This window comes from Moschus berezovskii, chromosome 16, assembly GCF_049115385.1.
Source record: "Moschus berezovskii isolate FMDL1 chromosome 16, NW_MosBer_1.0, whole genome shotgun sequence".
In the NCBI taxonomy this organism is placed as follows: domain Eukaryota; kingdom Metazoa; phylum Chordata; class Mammalia; order Artiodactyla; family Moschidae; genus Moschus; species Moschus berezovskii.
The window spans coordinates 18,541,503-18,555,624 of NC_142475.1; the positions used below are offsets into that span (position 1 = coordinate 18,541,503).

The window sequence follows — 14,122 nt, forward strand, 5'->3', positions numbered from 1 at the left end:
CCTCCTCCCCAGCACAGACCAACCTCTCCAACACACACACCATCTCCTTCCTATATATTCCTGTAGACATTACTGTCTCTAAGACATGCAAAGCACTTAATATAGCCTAAAATTATAAATATGATATCCCTTAAAAGGCTATGGTTTTTCCATCGGTCATGTATGGATGTGAGAGGTGGACTGTGAAGAAAGCTGAGCGCTGAAGAATTGATGCTTTTGAACTGTGGTGCTGGAGAAGACTCTTGAGAGTCCCTTGGACTGCAAGGAGATCAATCCTGGGTGTTCATTGGAAGGACTGATGCTAAAGCTGAAACTCCAATACTCTGGCCACCTCATGCAAAGAGTTGACTCACTGGAAAAGACTCTGATGCTGGGAAAGACTGGGGGTCGGAGGAGACGGGGACGACAGAGAATGAGATGGCTGGATGGCATCACCGACTCGATGGCCATGAGTTTGAGTGAACTCCGGGAGTTGGTGATGGACAGGGAGGCCTGGCGTGCTGTGATTCATGGGGTCGCAAATAGTTGGTCACGACTGAGCGACTGAACTGAACACAAATTTTAATTTCTGAAGATTAGGGAACTTTGTTACATTTTCTATAATAATTCATCACTTTTATATAATGCTTTACAATTTATATGAAGAAGGGAATGGCAACCCACTCCAGTATTCTTGCCTGAAGAATCCCATGACAGAGGAGCCTGGTGGGCTACAGTCCACGGGGTCACAAAGAGTTGGACATGACTGAGTGACTAACACTTTACAGTTTATAGAACAACTTCACATATATTATTCTCAACAAATGTCAGTAACAGAATGCTTTAAGAAACAAAAACAAAAAACGACAAAAATTTTCTAAAGCGCACGCTTCAGTAATGATGTGCAGTTTTGAAAACCACTCATTCACAGTCCACTGCTTAAAGATCTGGGAGAACAATACTTTTCTTCCCCACAACCCACTGATATTAATGGTAGAAAACAGTTCAACATTTCACAAATAAAAACAAAACCTCTCATACCCAGTGCCCAGATCTTGGTTTCTAAATACCATTCTCCAATAAAAGAAATCAGGTCTCTTTGAAGAAATAGTTCCTTCCAGGGCTGGTGCAGGGAACACATAAGATTAGCCAGAAGCTTCCCATGGTAATAAGGAAACGCTCAAAAACAAATGGGGCATATCAAAGGGACATGTGAGACAATGTGAAAGAGCTCCCGATGGCCAAAGCCAGAATAATCTGAATAACAAAATAAGAGTACTGAGTCCATATGGATATAAATAAATGACTGAACAAACAAATGTGGAGAACAAATCCTCCTTATAGAAGAATTTCAAATAATGTACGTATTTTCCCCTCCAGCAGGTGGAGCTAAATCCCCACTCCCCTTGAGTAAGGGCTGGACATCCCATTACTTTAAAAGATAGCATATGGAAATAAAAATATAGTGCTTTTCCAGTGGAGAAACCTGACCCACAGCACCTTAACCAAGGGACAGAGGTTAACATCACCAGTGATGTCATGTGGGGATCATTCATCTCCGAGATGATAGGTGAAGGGCACTTCACCTTTGTGGTTTTCTTCCCAAACACCTGTTACCCCAACATAACCATGAGAAAAAAGACAAATTCAACCTGAGAGACATTCTACAATATACCTGCATGCGCCTCAAAACTGTGAAGGTCATAAAGAATCCAGCAAAGACTGAGAAACAATCAGAGGCCACAAGAGACCAGAAAAGACGAAATAACTAAACACAGTGTGGTATTCTGGACTGGCTCTTGGAACTCAAAAAGGATATTCCAGATAAACTGCAGCTGATAACATACCAGTGATGGTTTCTTAGTTCCGACAGAGAGAATAATGTAAGATTATAATATTAGGGTAAAGTGAAATTGGGTGAAGGGATAGAACTTTCCAGTACTACCCTTTACAACTTCTAAAGTAGCCCCAAATTAAGAGTTTATGAAAAATTTCAGAGGCTGCTCTTGCCTCTCCTGCCTTCCAAGATGGCCCTAATTCTGTGTATGGAGTGTTTCTTCCCTGAATAAACCTTCTTTACCACGAAGAAAAACAAACAAATTCAGAGATCCAGATCAAATAACATGTAGAAGCATCCTATATCAAAGTCAGAAGTTTTCAATACAGTTAGCCCAGAGGCTGTCTGACTTGCAGCCAATGCTACAGACTTCCCTTCCTTCCTCAGTGCAAGTGTTCTATACTAACAGGCAGTACCTCTTAACCCATCTGGCCATTTCCTTTAAGTTCTTTGGATAAAAGGATGAGCAGGAATCAAAAGTCTGAATAATACGGTACAAACAATATAAAGTTTATATGAATGTCTGTGAATAAAGGCATTTTGGAGTTTTAAAAGCTAGTTAATTTTACCAGATATTTAAGTCTCAGTAGGATATATTAAAATAATAAAATAAAATAGATTCAAGGCCTTTGAAAGACAAACCTTACCAGTATCCCACATTCCCATTTAACAAGTAAGAACTTCTGGGTACCACAATCATTTAAAAAATAAAATAAAATAAACTTAACATTTACAAAAAGCACTTCAGGGAATTCCCCGGTGGTCCAGTGGTTAGGACTCGGTGCTTTCACTGCTGTGGGCCCAGGTTCAATGCCTGGTCAGGTAACCAAGATGCCACCAGCTGTGGGGGCGTGGCCAAAAAAAAGTACTTCAGTGGTCTTACACAGTGACCTTATAAACTGATAAGAGTGAAGGAGGTAATATTGAGATTTTGAAGTAGATTACATATAATATTACTTTGAAATTAAATATCAATTAATTTGAAGTCAAAATTTCAAAGTGGTGTCTTTGGCAAACCAAAGATGGTCACCTTAGCTATAGATCTCATTTTGAGAAACACTTAACTTGTTAGAGGAAATATTATGATGGCCTATTTCCAAATTAAAATTTTAGTAAATTAGAATCCAAAATGCAGGTCCCATTCTGAATTTTACAACACAAGTGGTGATAAAGTGAAATACTTCTGTCTACCAAACCCTAAGCTATTATTATTAATATCATGGAAGAAACAATGACACTATATAAATTAAAATATGACTAGAAAGGAATATGATTTTAACAGAATTACTTCACAATACAGATATACCCTTATGGATATAAATAAATGACTGAAGTCTGTCTATGAGTAGATTTTAAATTTGGAACTGTATTATATACAAAAAACTGGAGCTAAACAATGGTTAAAAAACTCCCAAAAGATGGTAACTTAGTAAACAGCATAGTCAAAGAACATTTAAAATAGAAGACATGTAATTTTCAGTTTAATATGGTAATCCACAATTAATGAAGACAAGTTGTACTTTCATTAATAAAACATCTATTTTCTCAGCCAAATGGATGTTTTATTAAATCTTTACACTGCGAGCAGAGTTTTCTGAAACTTTAACAGATAAAATTAAGCTAGCTTGAAAGATCTCAGAATGTAAAGTCACAGTAAATACAACCCCCTAGTGTTGATCCTCATTGTGATACACTCTAAGAACTATATTCTCTGACCAAAACTAAACCATACCAAAAACTGCCCCCAAAATGAAAATTCTAGCACAAATGAGTGAATGTAGAACAGAGGTTAAATGTATTTGTTATAGTTTGGACTGTGGTGGGTGGGTCACTGTATTATAGAAAAAGGCCTCTATATTAACCACATTTTAAAACAGGTACAGTACAATCCACATACTTAAAAAATGAAAAACAAAGGCTTTGGAGGGGTAAAATAGTAATGCTGGTAAACTCTACCTTATTCATGATATATACATCTCAGGTTTTAATTATGATGTGATTAATCAGCTATACAGTAGCTTAATATAAAACAAAGTGTTATCTCAAATCTACGTCTTTAAGGACTTATCCAATTTAACTGATCTAGGCATTTTTTTTAGTATTATTTTTATATTAATAGTCAATTATTTCCTCCACTAATTCAATATAGCAAGGTTCTAAGCAAGGTTTTTTTCCTTGTCTTAAGTATACTACAGATCCCAAATAGATAAAAGGGAAAACACTGAGAAATGAAAGAAATCTCCTGTCACCCTTAGAACTACCAATTCTATGCTCAAGAGACAATTCTGAATTGAAAAAAATTTTTTTTAAACTGGGAAGAGGCAATATAAAAAACCTCCTAAAATGTAGAAGAAATTAGACTGGTTTAGTTTTCTTTAATATCTTCTTTAATAAGACATTACAGCACACAACTGAGCCCCCAATGTGTCAGTTAAACACGGGGATGTAGATCCAAAAGAAAGAGAATGGAAACAAGTTTACTCTTAACCCCATTCCTTTGGCAACTAATGGCAATACAGAATACAACAGGAGCAAGTCTGTATATTTTATCAAGTCTTCGAAGACACCATAACAGTTTGATAACAAACTAAGCTGTCATCTGTTAAAGGATCTTCAAATTCAATAACGAAGACGTTTAAAATCTCCCCCTTCTAGCAGATTTAAGCCAAACACAAAAAAGGGGACTGCGCTAATAATCCTCACATGAAGTATGTCTTATTCAACACCAATGGAGCCACTTCCCTATCACTGAGATCTAGTTAAATATGGTGTCTTCAGCTGCTTATAAAAAAGGGTTAAACACAACAACATAACGCTTTCATTCTGAATTACAGTCAATAAAGTAAATTAAAAAAAAAAAACTTGTAAAAGGTTTGTAAATGATCTGTTACTAACATAAACACACATATGCTCAAAGCACTTTTAAAAACTTTTAAATTTAACCATAACTTCTGTAATACCCACTGTAAGCAATTAGGCAAATTCTAATGTTCTGGTAACCAACATATTTGGAATTAACAGATAATAAATCTAAAACTGATGAAATTAAGTACATGGAAAAAATGACTATTTTAAAGTAAGAGTATAAGAATAGGAGTTGCTAAGAAACTATCACCACGAAGCTTTTCCTTGGAAATATCTTATTTTAGACTTACACTGAAGACAAACAAGGTGGGCAGAAAATGCACAGCTATAAAACAAATGCGGTGACGAGTTACAGCAGAAAGAGGGAATGCATTTTGGAATCAATCCACAGGATCAGATTTGCGGCTCTAAGCAATACCAGTAAATATTTGCATGTTCTTCCTATTAAATCAACTTTAAAATTTAAACTGAGTTACAGCGGTTTTACTTAGTATTAACAGTTGGCAAAAGCAAATTAGAAGAAATCTAAAATTAGTCATTTTTAATTGGGTAGGATTCACTGCATTCATTGGAACCAACCCACTTCCCCATCCTTAAGAGTCAAAAAAAATGTGGATATTGGCCTATTTTAATACTTTTCTAGTTCACATGGAAGTCATACTATATACACAGTCTTTGATTTTAGGAACCAGCACAAAGTAAACTCCTAAAATCAACTATTCACTTAAAAAGGAAAGAAAGGAGACGGTTCTGGGAATTAACCCAGCCACAAGTCATTCCAATCCTTCCATTACTGCAAAATCCATTCATAAATTGGCCAAATTGTTATTAACTTCCAAAAACCCTTTCCAAAATTACGAACTTCAATTCCAAATCAAAGAACTTAATTTTCAAAGAATCAAGTATAATTTATAAAAGATAGTGCTTTACCAGCTCACATATGTTCCATCATATTTTATATTACACAAGAGGCTGCTTATTTCATTGTGGCATATACTTTAGAACATAATTTTTCATAAGGGCTCACTGACAATCCAACCAATCTGAAGAATCTATCAGTTATCTACAGGCTATACCTGGCTGGCAGGTATAGCCAGGTCACACAGCAAGCTGAAACAGTCCAACCTCAATCACAGGAAGAGGGAAAAATGACACGATTGCAATATACTAAGGCAGCAGGTAAGTCATTCTTCACCTAGGTCAGCAACTGCCAATAAAATCCTATGCACTAATTAGTGAATGAGTCTGCTCTGGTTTAACTATGAACCTGCCCCTAAACTGAGAAAAGGACCTAAGAACTGTGCTTGCAATTTCAGCTGATGCATTCATTAGATTTTTATAAGGCAAATAATGTAGAAAGAACAGAATTTGTAAAACCATTTATCCTGTGATGTTGTAAAATCAAAGTACTACTTTATTAAATGAGTTATTTTACACAATATGAACATCAATATAATTACAATTGTAAAAAAATTTTTTATAACAAGGATGGACTGATTTTCAGATTTCCAAATCAGAGTCAACTGTACATTTACACAGAATTGTCTTTGCATGAAGCCCAAAAGGGAACAGCATAAAAATGAGTGTTTCTGTAGCCCCTTTATTTTTGCTGATCAACAGTTTGTTAGAAAAGCAGCTGCAGGTTTGTTACCTAAGGTCTGAGACAGTAGAAGAATCAAAGGTGTCATGGATTCACCTACAAAACATAAGATGTTCAGTGAATGTAAGCATTACATAAATATGATTTATATGTATTTTAACTGTCTTTTTAAAAAAAGCAAAACATGCCTAAGCTATGAAGTTAGCCTGACAGATCAACTAAGTTTTATAAACAGATCTTTGATGAATATAAAAAGAAATAATTCTCATACATATACCATCACCACCATTTAGGAAAAAAATCCAACCACACAGAAAGTACAAACTGATTATTTTCAAGTGATTGTCTGTTTACAGTGAATTCCTACATCCTACCTTGTATTTTAATGTACTCTGCTAAGCACTCTAAGTCAAACACCAACAAAAAAGCACTCACAGACTATGGTCTGCATCATTTCTGGGAGCAAGATCCTCAAATACCTTTATAACGGTTATTTTCTTTAACCTGAAAACTCTTCCATTCTTGGACCAGAGTTGGCCAGCATCACCTCATCCCATTTTTGGCTATCGTGGTAAAAACCTGGATGTTTCAAAGGCACTGAAAGGATATGGTCTAGGGAAATGGACTTCTAACAATTGCAGTCAAATGTTAACTTAAAAGAGGGCAGTAATGAAGTCTTAGCTAGAAGATAGAAATCAATTTTACAATTACAGAAGATAATTCTGCTCTTGTATACAACCTGACATTAACAAAAGAAAATGTCAATTACCTGTAAACAACTTTATGCCTGAACATCAGCTAATTCTGGAGGAAGTGGAGTCTTAGGATGCTTGCTCTCAAAGTGCTGCTTGAAGGTCTTAGGATCTGGCATTTGTGTCTAATTTTAAAAATCGTGCAAAAAAGAAGAGTTAGACCTGATTCATGAAACAAAAAGTGTGCTTTTAAAATTCTAAGCCTGCTCATGATCAACAACTACTGCAAAACACTTTTAAATTTCTTTAACTTACTGGCTGACACATGAAAAGGACTTTGTAGCAAAGAAATCCATAGCATATCCCACATTTCACATATAAAAAAGGGATGGGTCACAGAGAATATTTCCTGATTAACAGCAAACAACAGGTAACATTTACTGGACATATTATGTGAAGCATTGTTACCAAACTTTTCACAGAATCTTCCAGTAATCTTAAATCAGTTTCTACTATCTGCATTTTATGTGCTAAGGAAACTAAAACCTACAGTTTAATTTGCCCAGTACCCGTGTTTAACTTAGTACTAGGTACTTCAGACCTCAAATACTACACTATACTAACTTAACTAGGCAAGGACATTCAATTATTTATTCTTTAAGAACATTACATTAGATACAACATTAAATAAACATTTTTTGTTGTTTTGAGTTCTATATGAGATACTCTAGTATTTTTAGGTCAAAGTATTTCTTTGTTGGTAATTTAGTGAAATTTACTTTTACCTTGTCTCTTTCCAAACAGAATCTGAAGCCTGCTCAATTTCATTATTTTGTGCGTATCAAAGCTCAATAAAAACAAGTTATTTAATGTGACAGATTTCTTCTCTTAATGAGAACTTTTAAAGAGCAATTCTTTCATCAGTAATGACTTCAATAAGGAATCAATCAAGTCTTATCAACATCCCTTCCCAGCCATGAGCTTCCCAGGTGGCACAGTGGTAAAGAATCTGCCTGCCAATGCAGGAGATGTAAGAGACATGGGTTTGATCCCTGGGTTGGGAAAATCCCCTGGTGGAGGAAATGGCACCCCCTTTCCAGTATTCTTGCCTGTAGAATCCCATGGACACAGAGGCCTAGCAGGCTACAGTCCATCGGGTCTCAGAGTCAGATATGATTGAGCATCTGAGCCACTTCCCATCGATACTACCAATGCTACCCAGACACAAAGAAAAAGAGTCTGTTGTAACTGCAACAACCTCACCATGCACTTTTCCTTTGGCACTTTTATTCACTAACTTCAAGGGTGGTGACCTTAGTGGACTTCCCTGGTGGCACAGTGGATAAGAATCCACTTGCCAATACAGGGGACACAGGTTTAATCCCTGGTCTGGGAAGACTTCACATGCCATGGAGCAACTAAGCCCAAGCTCTAGAGCCCATGAATCTCAAGTACTGAACACGCATACACAAGGGCCTGCAACCCATGACTCCTAAGTCTGAGTGCTGCAACTACTGAAGCCCCTGTGCCCTAGAACCAGTGCTCCCTAACAAGAAAAGCAACCACAATGAGAAGCCTACAGAGTAGCCCCCAGTCGCTGCAACTAGAGAAAGTCTACCTGCAGCAACAAAGACCCCTCGCAGCCAAAAATAAAAATATTAAGAAGAAAAAAAAGAGTGGTGAGCTTAAACAGACAGAAAAAAAAAAGACCCTGGCCTGGAATTTAAGAAAAACTTCTTCGTGGCAGTGTGGTATAATGGTCCAGAAGGTGGGCTCTGGAGGTGGACCTCCAGTTTTCAGATCCCAGCTCTCCAACATACTAGCTGGATGACCCAGCACAAGTTATTTAACTTCATGACTCAATTTACTCTTCTGTAAAATAAGACTAAAAGTACTTTATGCCATAGAGGAGTTGTGTGATTAATGGGCACATACACGTAAAACATGTGGCTCAGTGTCTGACACCTCGTAAGCACTCAATAGCAGCTGTTATGACTATTCTTCAATCTAATAAAACACATTAATGCTAGTAAAAGCCCTCAACATGAATATACTCTAGTTTTGTAGACATAACTACAAATTTAGCAAAGGCAAAAAAAAAAAAGCCAAGTATATAACCAGAGGTGTCTTGCTGCTGCTGCTAAGTCACTTCAGTCATGTCCGACTCTGTGCGACCCCACAGACGGAAGCCCACCACGTAGCTCTAAATGAAGAATGTAAATCTGACTTTTCTTACGAAGTTCCAAGTGTATTATTTGCCCTTAAGAAGATATCTTTTTTATCCATGAGGAAAGGGCTTTTTCTTTGTTCATTTCTTCTCACAATAACACCAAGAGAACTGTGTCTGGCCAGAGGAGCTATTCCAAAATCAAATCTCCTATTTCAAGTAAAGCATTTATCTTGCTATGTTTGCAAAATTTTAACCTATTCAAACCAATCTCTAATGAAAGAACTGTCCATGAGAGAGCTATGTCTTTCAGATAATACTGGGCACGTTCAGGGTGGTATGGCTGTAGGAAGCTATGTCTTTCAATTCCCCTTACCCTACAGACAGTGCACGTATATATTAAGGCAGCTTTGGCAGCAGCCTTCTGGTCATGTCCTTGTTTCTTCTTTTGTCCAGCTTGCTTTTTGGCATTTTTCTGCTGAGACTGAATCTTCTGCTGTCCACGAGCCATATCTGAAAACAGAAGTTGAGACATTAGAGTGAAATCTTAGTATGATAACACCCCAAGAACTGGACAGCTGTTTTATAGAAATACTAGTCAATCAAAATGTATGGATTTTCAAATTCTCACATATAAGGCTACTAGAGGATAAACTGATATAACCAATGTAGAAAACTAGTCACCTACGCTATAATCTCACAATTCCACTCTGGGTATATAATCAATAGAAATGCAAATACATTTCTGTACAGCAAAAGGTACAGTTCAAGAATGCTCGGAGCATCTGTTTCTAAAACTGGAAAGAATCCAAACGCTCATTGATAGTAAATATATAGTGTGTGGCAGACTCCTACAATGGACTACTATGCAGCACTCAAAGGGAAGGAACTATTATTACAAGCAACAACATGGTTATATCTCAGTGTTAAAGGAAAACAAGCCAGATACAAAGAACCTGTGTTATATGAAGTTTAAAACAATCAAAACTAATCCAGCAAGTAACAATGGGAAACAAGGACATGAGGGAGATTTCTGGGGTGCTGATAATGTTCTGTGTCTTGATCCAGGTAATGGTTATACAAGTGTGTTCACTTGTAAAAATTCACTTAACTATACACCTAAGAACTGTACACTTTCCTGTATGTAATCTTCAAAAGTTTACCTGAGAGAGTTTAGCCCCTTCCTCAATCACTTGATCATTTTGCAAAACCACTTTCCCCTTTGACCTGAGATTCTTAAAACTGTAAGAGAAATAAAAGCTTTCATCCAGTGCCTCTGAAGAAACTCACAGGAGCAGTGGGAACCATCGTCTCCAATACTTAGGTTTCATAAAATCACTGTGCTATTTTTTCTTTAAAGAACAATTGGTCTTCATATGACTGCTGGACAAATTACTCATAAGACTAAGGGTTGTTGTTGTTGTTCAGTTAGGTCCGACTCTGCGACCCCACGGACCGCAGCACGCCAGGCTTCCCCTCCTTCACCATCTCCCGGAGCTTGCTCAATTTCATATCCGTTAACATTAAGGGCATTTTCACAAAAATAAAAGATACCCCTTTTTACTACTGGCAATCTGAAATTAACCTGGGTTAAAAATTAGGGGAAAATTTTTATTTTTTCAATAAAATTAAAGACTTCTTTAAGACAAGTTAAACCTGTTCATGAAAGGTCTATAATGAGCTGGAGCTGGTTTTTAAATATTTTAAAATAGGATCTTTAAGACAGGATTTAAGTAGAATCCCTATGGATAGTCTGACTAGCAATGCAATTAAATTTTAAACTTTTAAGTCATTTCAGGACATGAAAACAAATACATTTATTAACTTCACCAGAAGAGTGTTAGCTTGTTCTGACTGGAGCCTTAACCAGATAAGAGGTCAAAACAGTCACTGAAACACCCCAGTTTCTCCCAAAAAGAAAAGGGGGGACAACAACAAAAAAAGCACATCCATAGGACAAGTTCCCACTAGCATTAAACATGGAACCTAAAAGTCAAAATACAAAGGCAGGTCAATCCTTTTCTAGGAAGCCAGCTTAGTACTTCAACAAATTACAAAATTCTTCAGTATGGCTAGCCTAATATACGAAACCCATTCCCATCAAACAATGATATATACAATCAGATGTGTTAGCCACTGAAGACTAAACTTCCATTTTTGTTATTTAAAAAAAAAAAATCCTTATTAATTCCAAGTCAAATGAAATGCTTTTTTAAAAAGTATATTTATGGCAAGTTTACAAACCTATTCCCATGGAAACAGATTTGAACACTTCTGCATTATTTGAATGATAGGTATTCAATCTTCATGACATCTCAATGTTTGTAACATTCTTAGTGTCTCAATGCCTTAGTATCAGTACCTTAAGTCAGAATACTTCAGGCTTCACATGCATCTGAACTCTTCCACATGATGTATGCTATGTATATTAATTCAATGATTATGCAGGTAACCTCTTAACTGTTTTCAGTTCAGTTCAGTTCAGTTCAGTCGCTCAGTCGTGTCCGACTCTCCGCGACCCCATGAATCACAGCACGCCAGGCCTCCCTGTCCATCACCAACTCCCGGAGTTCACTCAAACTCATGTCCACAGAGTCGGTGATGCCATCCAGCCATCTCATTCTCCGTCGTCCCCTTCTCCTCCCGCCCCCAACCTACAGTGGGGAAAAATGCTTATAAAATGGTAAGCTACTAATTCTAGAAGTTTCTTTGTTATCTAAAAGTTATTAGCTATTCTGCTAAAATATTCATACAGTGATCTGAAAAAAGCAACTTTTGCAGTTATCATTGCTGATAAAATACAACACTAACAATACATTTTCCCATTCTCACCGTCATCTCACAAAAGTAACAAAAAACCCATAACAGCTTTAATAAAAGATTGTGGTTGCTGTTCTTATTTTTAAAACAGACACACGAGGTAAAGGAAATTGAAATCAGTCTAAATGCATAAGACAGGCCCCTAAGTTCTAGCGACACGCTTGAATTGATTTCCTTTCTGAAAGCAGAAATGCAAACGAACAAACCACCTGCTTTTGGACAGCTCAACTTAAGGCTTGCTCTCAAGCCAACTGAGTTTTCTACAAAATCTTAAGCGTAACTAAGCATAGCTTCTCCTTGATTAAATGCAGCGAAGTGAGAGGCAAGAAGTCATTTACAAATACCTAAAAGCTGGCTTACAACTCTTTATTTTGTATGGTCTTCCGAGGGGGGCTGTAAAGAGGAAAGTAAGTAAAGCGAATAACGAGTTCTTCCAATATGAGGGGCTCTAACAGGAGTTACCAAGTATAAGCCTCGCCCCCGAAGAGCCTCCTAAAACCAAAACAAACGAGTAAGAGAAAAAATTTTTGGATCCAGGAAGTAGGATCACTTTCCATTAAGTATCTGAAAACGAAGAGGCCCGGGCGGTGAACGACAACTTGACTCTGGCTTTTTTAATGAACTAAGTCCCTTTCGGAGAGGAGGGAGCTGAAAGGGCCGGCAGTTAGGTCTATCTCAGCCAGCACTTCGCTGAGCCCGGCTGTTAAGCCCGGCAACACCTTCCTTCCCAGACCGGCCTCTCCCGCCTGGGAGAGAATTCCTCCTCTTTTTCGGCCACCGAAACCCCTACCTACCGGCCCCTCCTCACGGACCCCGGCCCGAGACGCGACTCCCGGGGGCCTCCGCTGCCCGAAACCCGGACCCTTCGGCCACCGGGAGCCCCAGCTGAGGGAAACCGACCAGCTGCTGCCGCCAGCGGGTAAGGTTACCGCTCCGCCGCCGCCGGCCTGCGAGCCGGCCACCTGCAGGGCCTGGCGGGCGCCCGAGCTTCGCCTCCTTCCCGGCGGCCCGCGCCGGGACAGGGCAGGCTCGGCGGCGCCCCAAGGAGGCGGGGCGGGCCGGCAGCCCCTCGCGACCCGCCCGCCCCCTCACGGCCCCCGCCGACCCCGCCGGCAGGCCCCCCACCCCGGCTCCCGGGCGTCCTGCGGCGTCAGCGCCGCCCCCACAGCCGCTCACCCGGGCCGGGACAGTCTTGCGTCGGAGAGACGGCGCAGCACGACAGGGCTTGCGGGGGGAGGTGGCCGGAGGGAGAGGAAGGGGAGCGCGCCCAGCACCGCTTCGGCCTCCTCCGCCCGCCAAGGAGGGGAAAGGCGAGAGCCGGCAGCACAACAGCCCGCGCCTCGCACCCGCCGCCGCCGCCGCCGCCGCGCGCGCGCCCGCCGCCCCTGCCTTGAGGGCGGCCACTACGCCTCGTGCTCGCGCACGCCGCGCACTTCTCCCAGTCGCCCCAGCGCCGCCCGTTCCGCGCAGCCCCCGCCCACTCGCCTTCCTGCCCCGGCCTCGCGCCCCGCCTCTCCCCCGCCCGCCCCCCGGCACGCGCGCCTGCGCCTCTTCCGGCCTCGCGGGCCAATGGCAGCGCGCCCCTATTACATCAGCGCGAGGGGCGGGGCCTGGCCGGGACGGCGGCCTCTCAGAGCCTGGAACGGCGGGGACGTCGCGCTCAGTCCCCGGCGCCCCTCCCCTCCGGCGTGCCCGTTTCTAGGCGGCTTCAGCCGGCCCGGGGAGCCGCGTGATCTCGGTCCTGTTGGGTGGCGGCCTGCAGTATGATTCACAGGGCGCTTGCTCACTCACTCTGGCGGCGGCCCGGCCTCAGCCCCGCGCCCCTTCCTTCTCACGAGACTCCAGTCTCGGCGGCGTCCTCCTGTGCCTCGGCCTGGTGGAGGCGTGGTGTTGGTGGTGTGGGGGGTGTCCCGGAGAGCCGCGCCAGCGCCGCGGCGGCGTGGGTCACCGGCCCGGGAGCCAGCCGCCTGGGCGCACCGCCGCCCCCGCCCGCAGCGAGGCCAGCGGGCCGGGAGGCCCTTGCCTGGGACGCGCAGCCTTTGTTCTCTCACCAGCTGCCTGCTTCTCTCACCAGGTTCCCACGGAAACCCCGGTTGTTTGACCAATCTGAGGGCTTTAGTGAGTTCACGATTCACGCCTGACTGTCTCACTGAGAACTGCCG

The 14,122-nt window shown here is 41.0% G+C and overlaps 1 protein-coding gene across 3 annotated transcripts; it reads right to left on the reverse strand.

Annotated features, from left to right (window-relative positions):
* Positions 1-6,060: 6,060 nt before the first annotated feature.
* ZNF706 (zinc finger protein 706) lies at positions 6,061-13,871 on the reverse strand. 3 transcript variants are annotated; one of them, XM_088844698.1, is made up of 4 exons: positions 13,752-13,871; positions 9,517-9,653; positions 7,051-7,158; positions 6,061-6,377 (listed from the first exon to the last, which is right to left on the reverse strand). In XM_088844698.1, the coding sequence occupies exons 2-3, from the start codon at positions 9,649-9,651 to the stop codon at positions 7,063-7,065; spliced, it is 231 nt and encodes a 76-aa protein (XP_088700824.1). In that variant the 5' UTR covers positions 9,652-9,653; positions 13,752-13,871; the 3' UTR covers positions 6,061-6,377; positions 7,051-7,062. The 3 variants fall into 3 exon arrangements, with proteins under 3 accessions (XP_088700824.1, XP_088700825.1, XP_088700823.1); XM_088844699.1 differs by lacking the exon at positions 13,752-13,871 and adding an exon at positions 13,137-13,401; XM_088844697.1 differs by lacking the exon at positions 13,752-13,871 and adding an exon at positions 12,755-12,892.
* Positions 13,872-14,122: the final 251 nt, after the last annotated feature.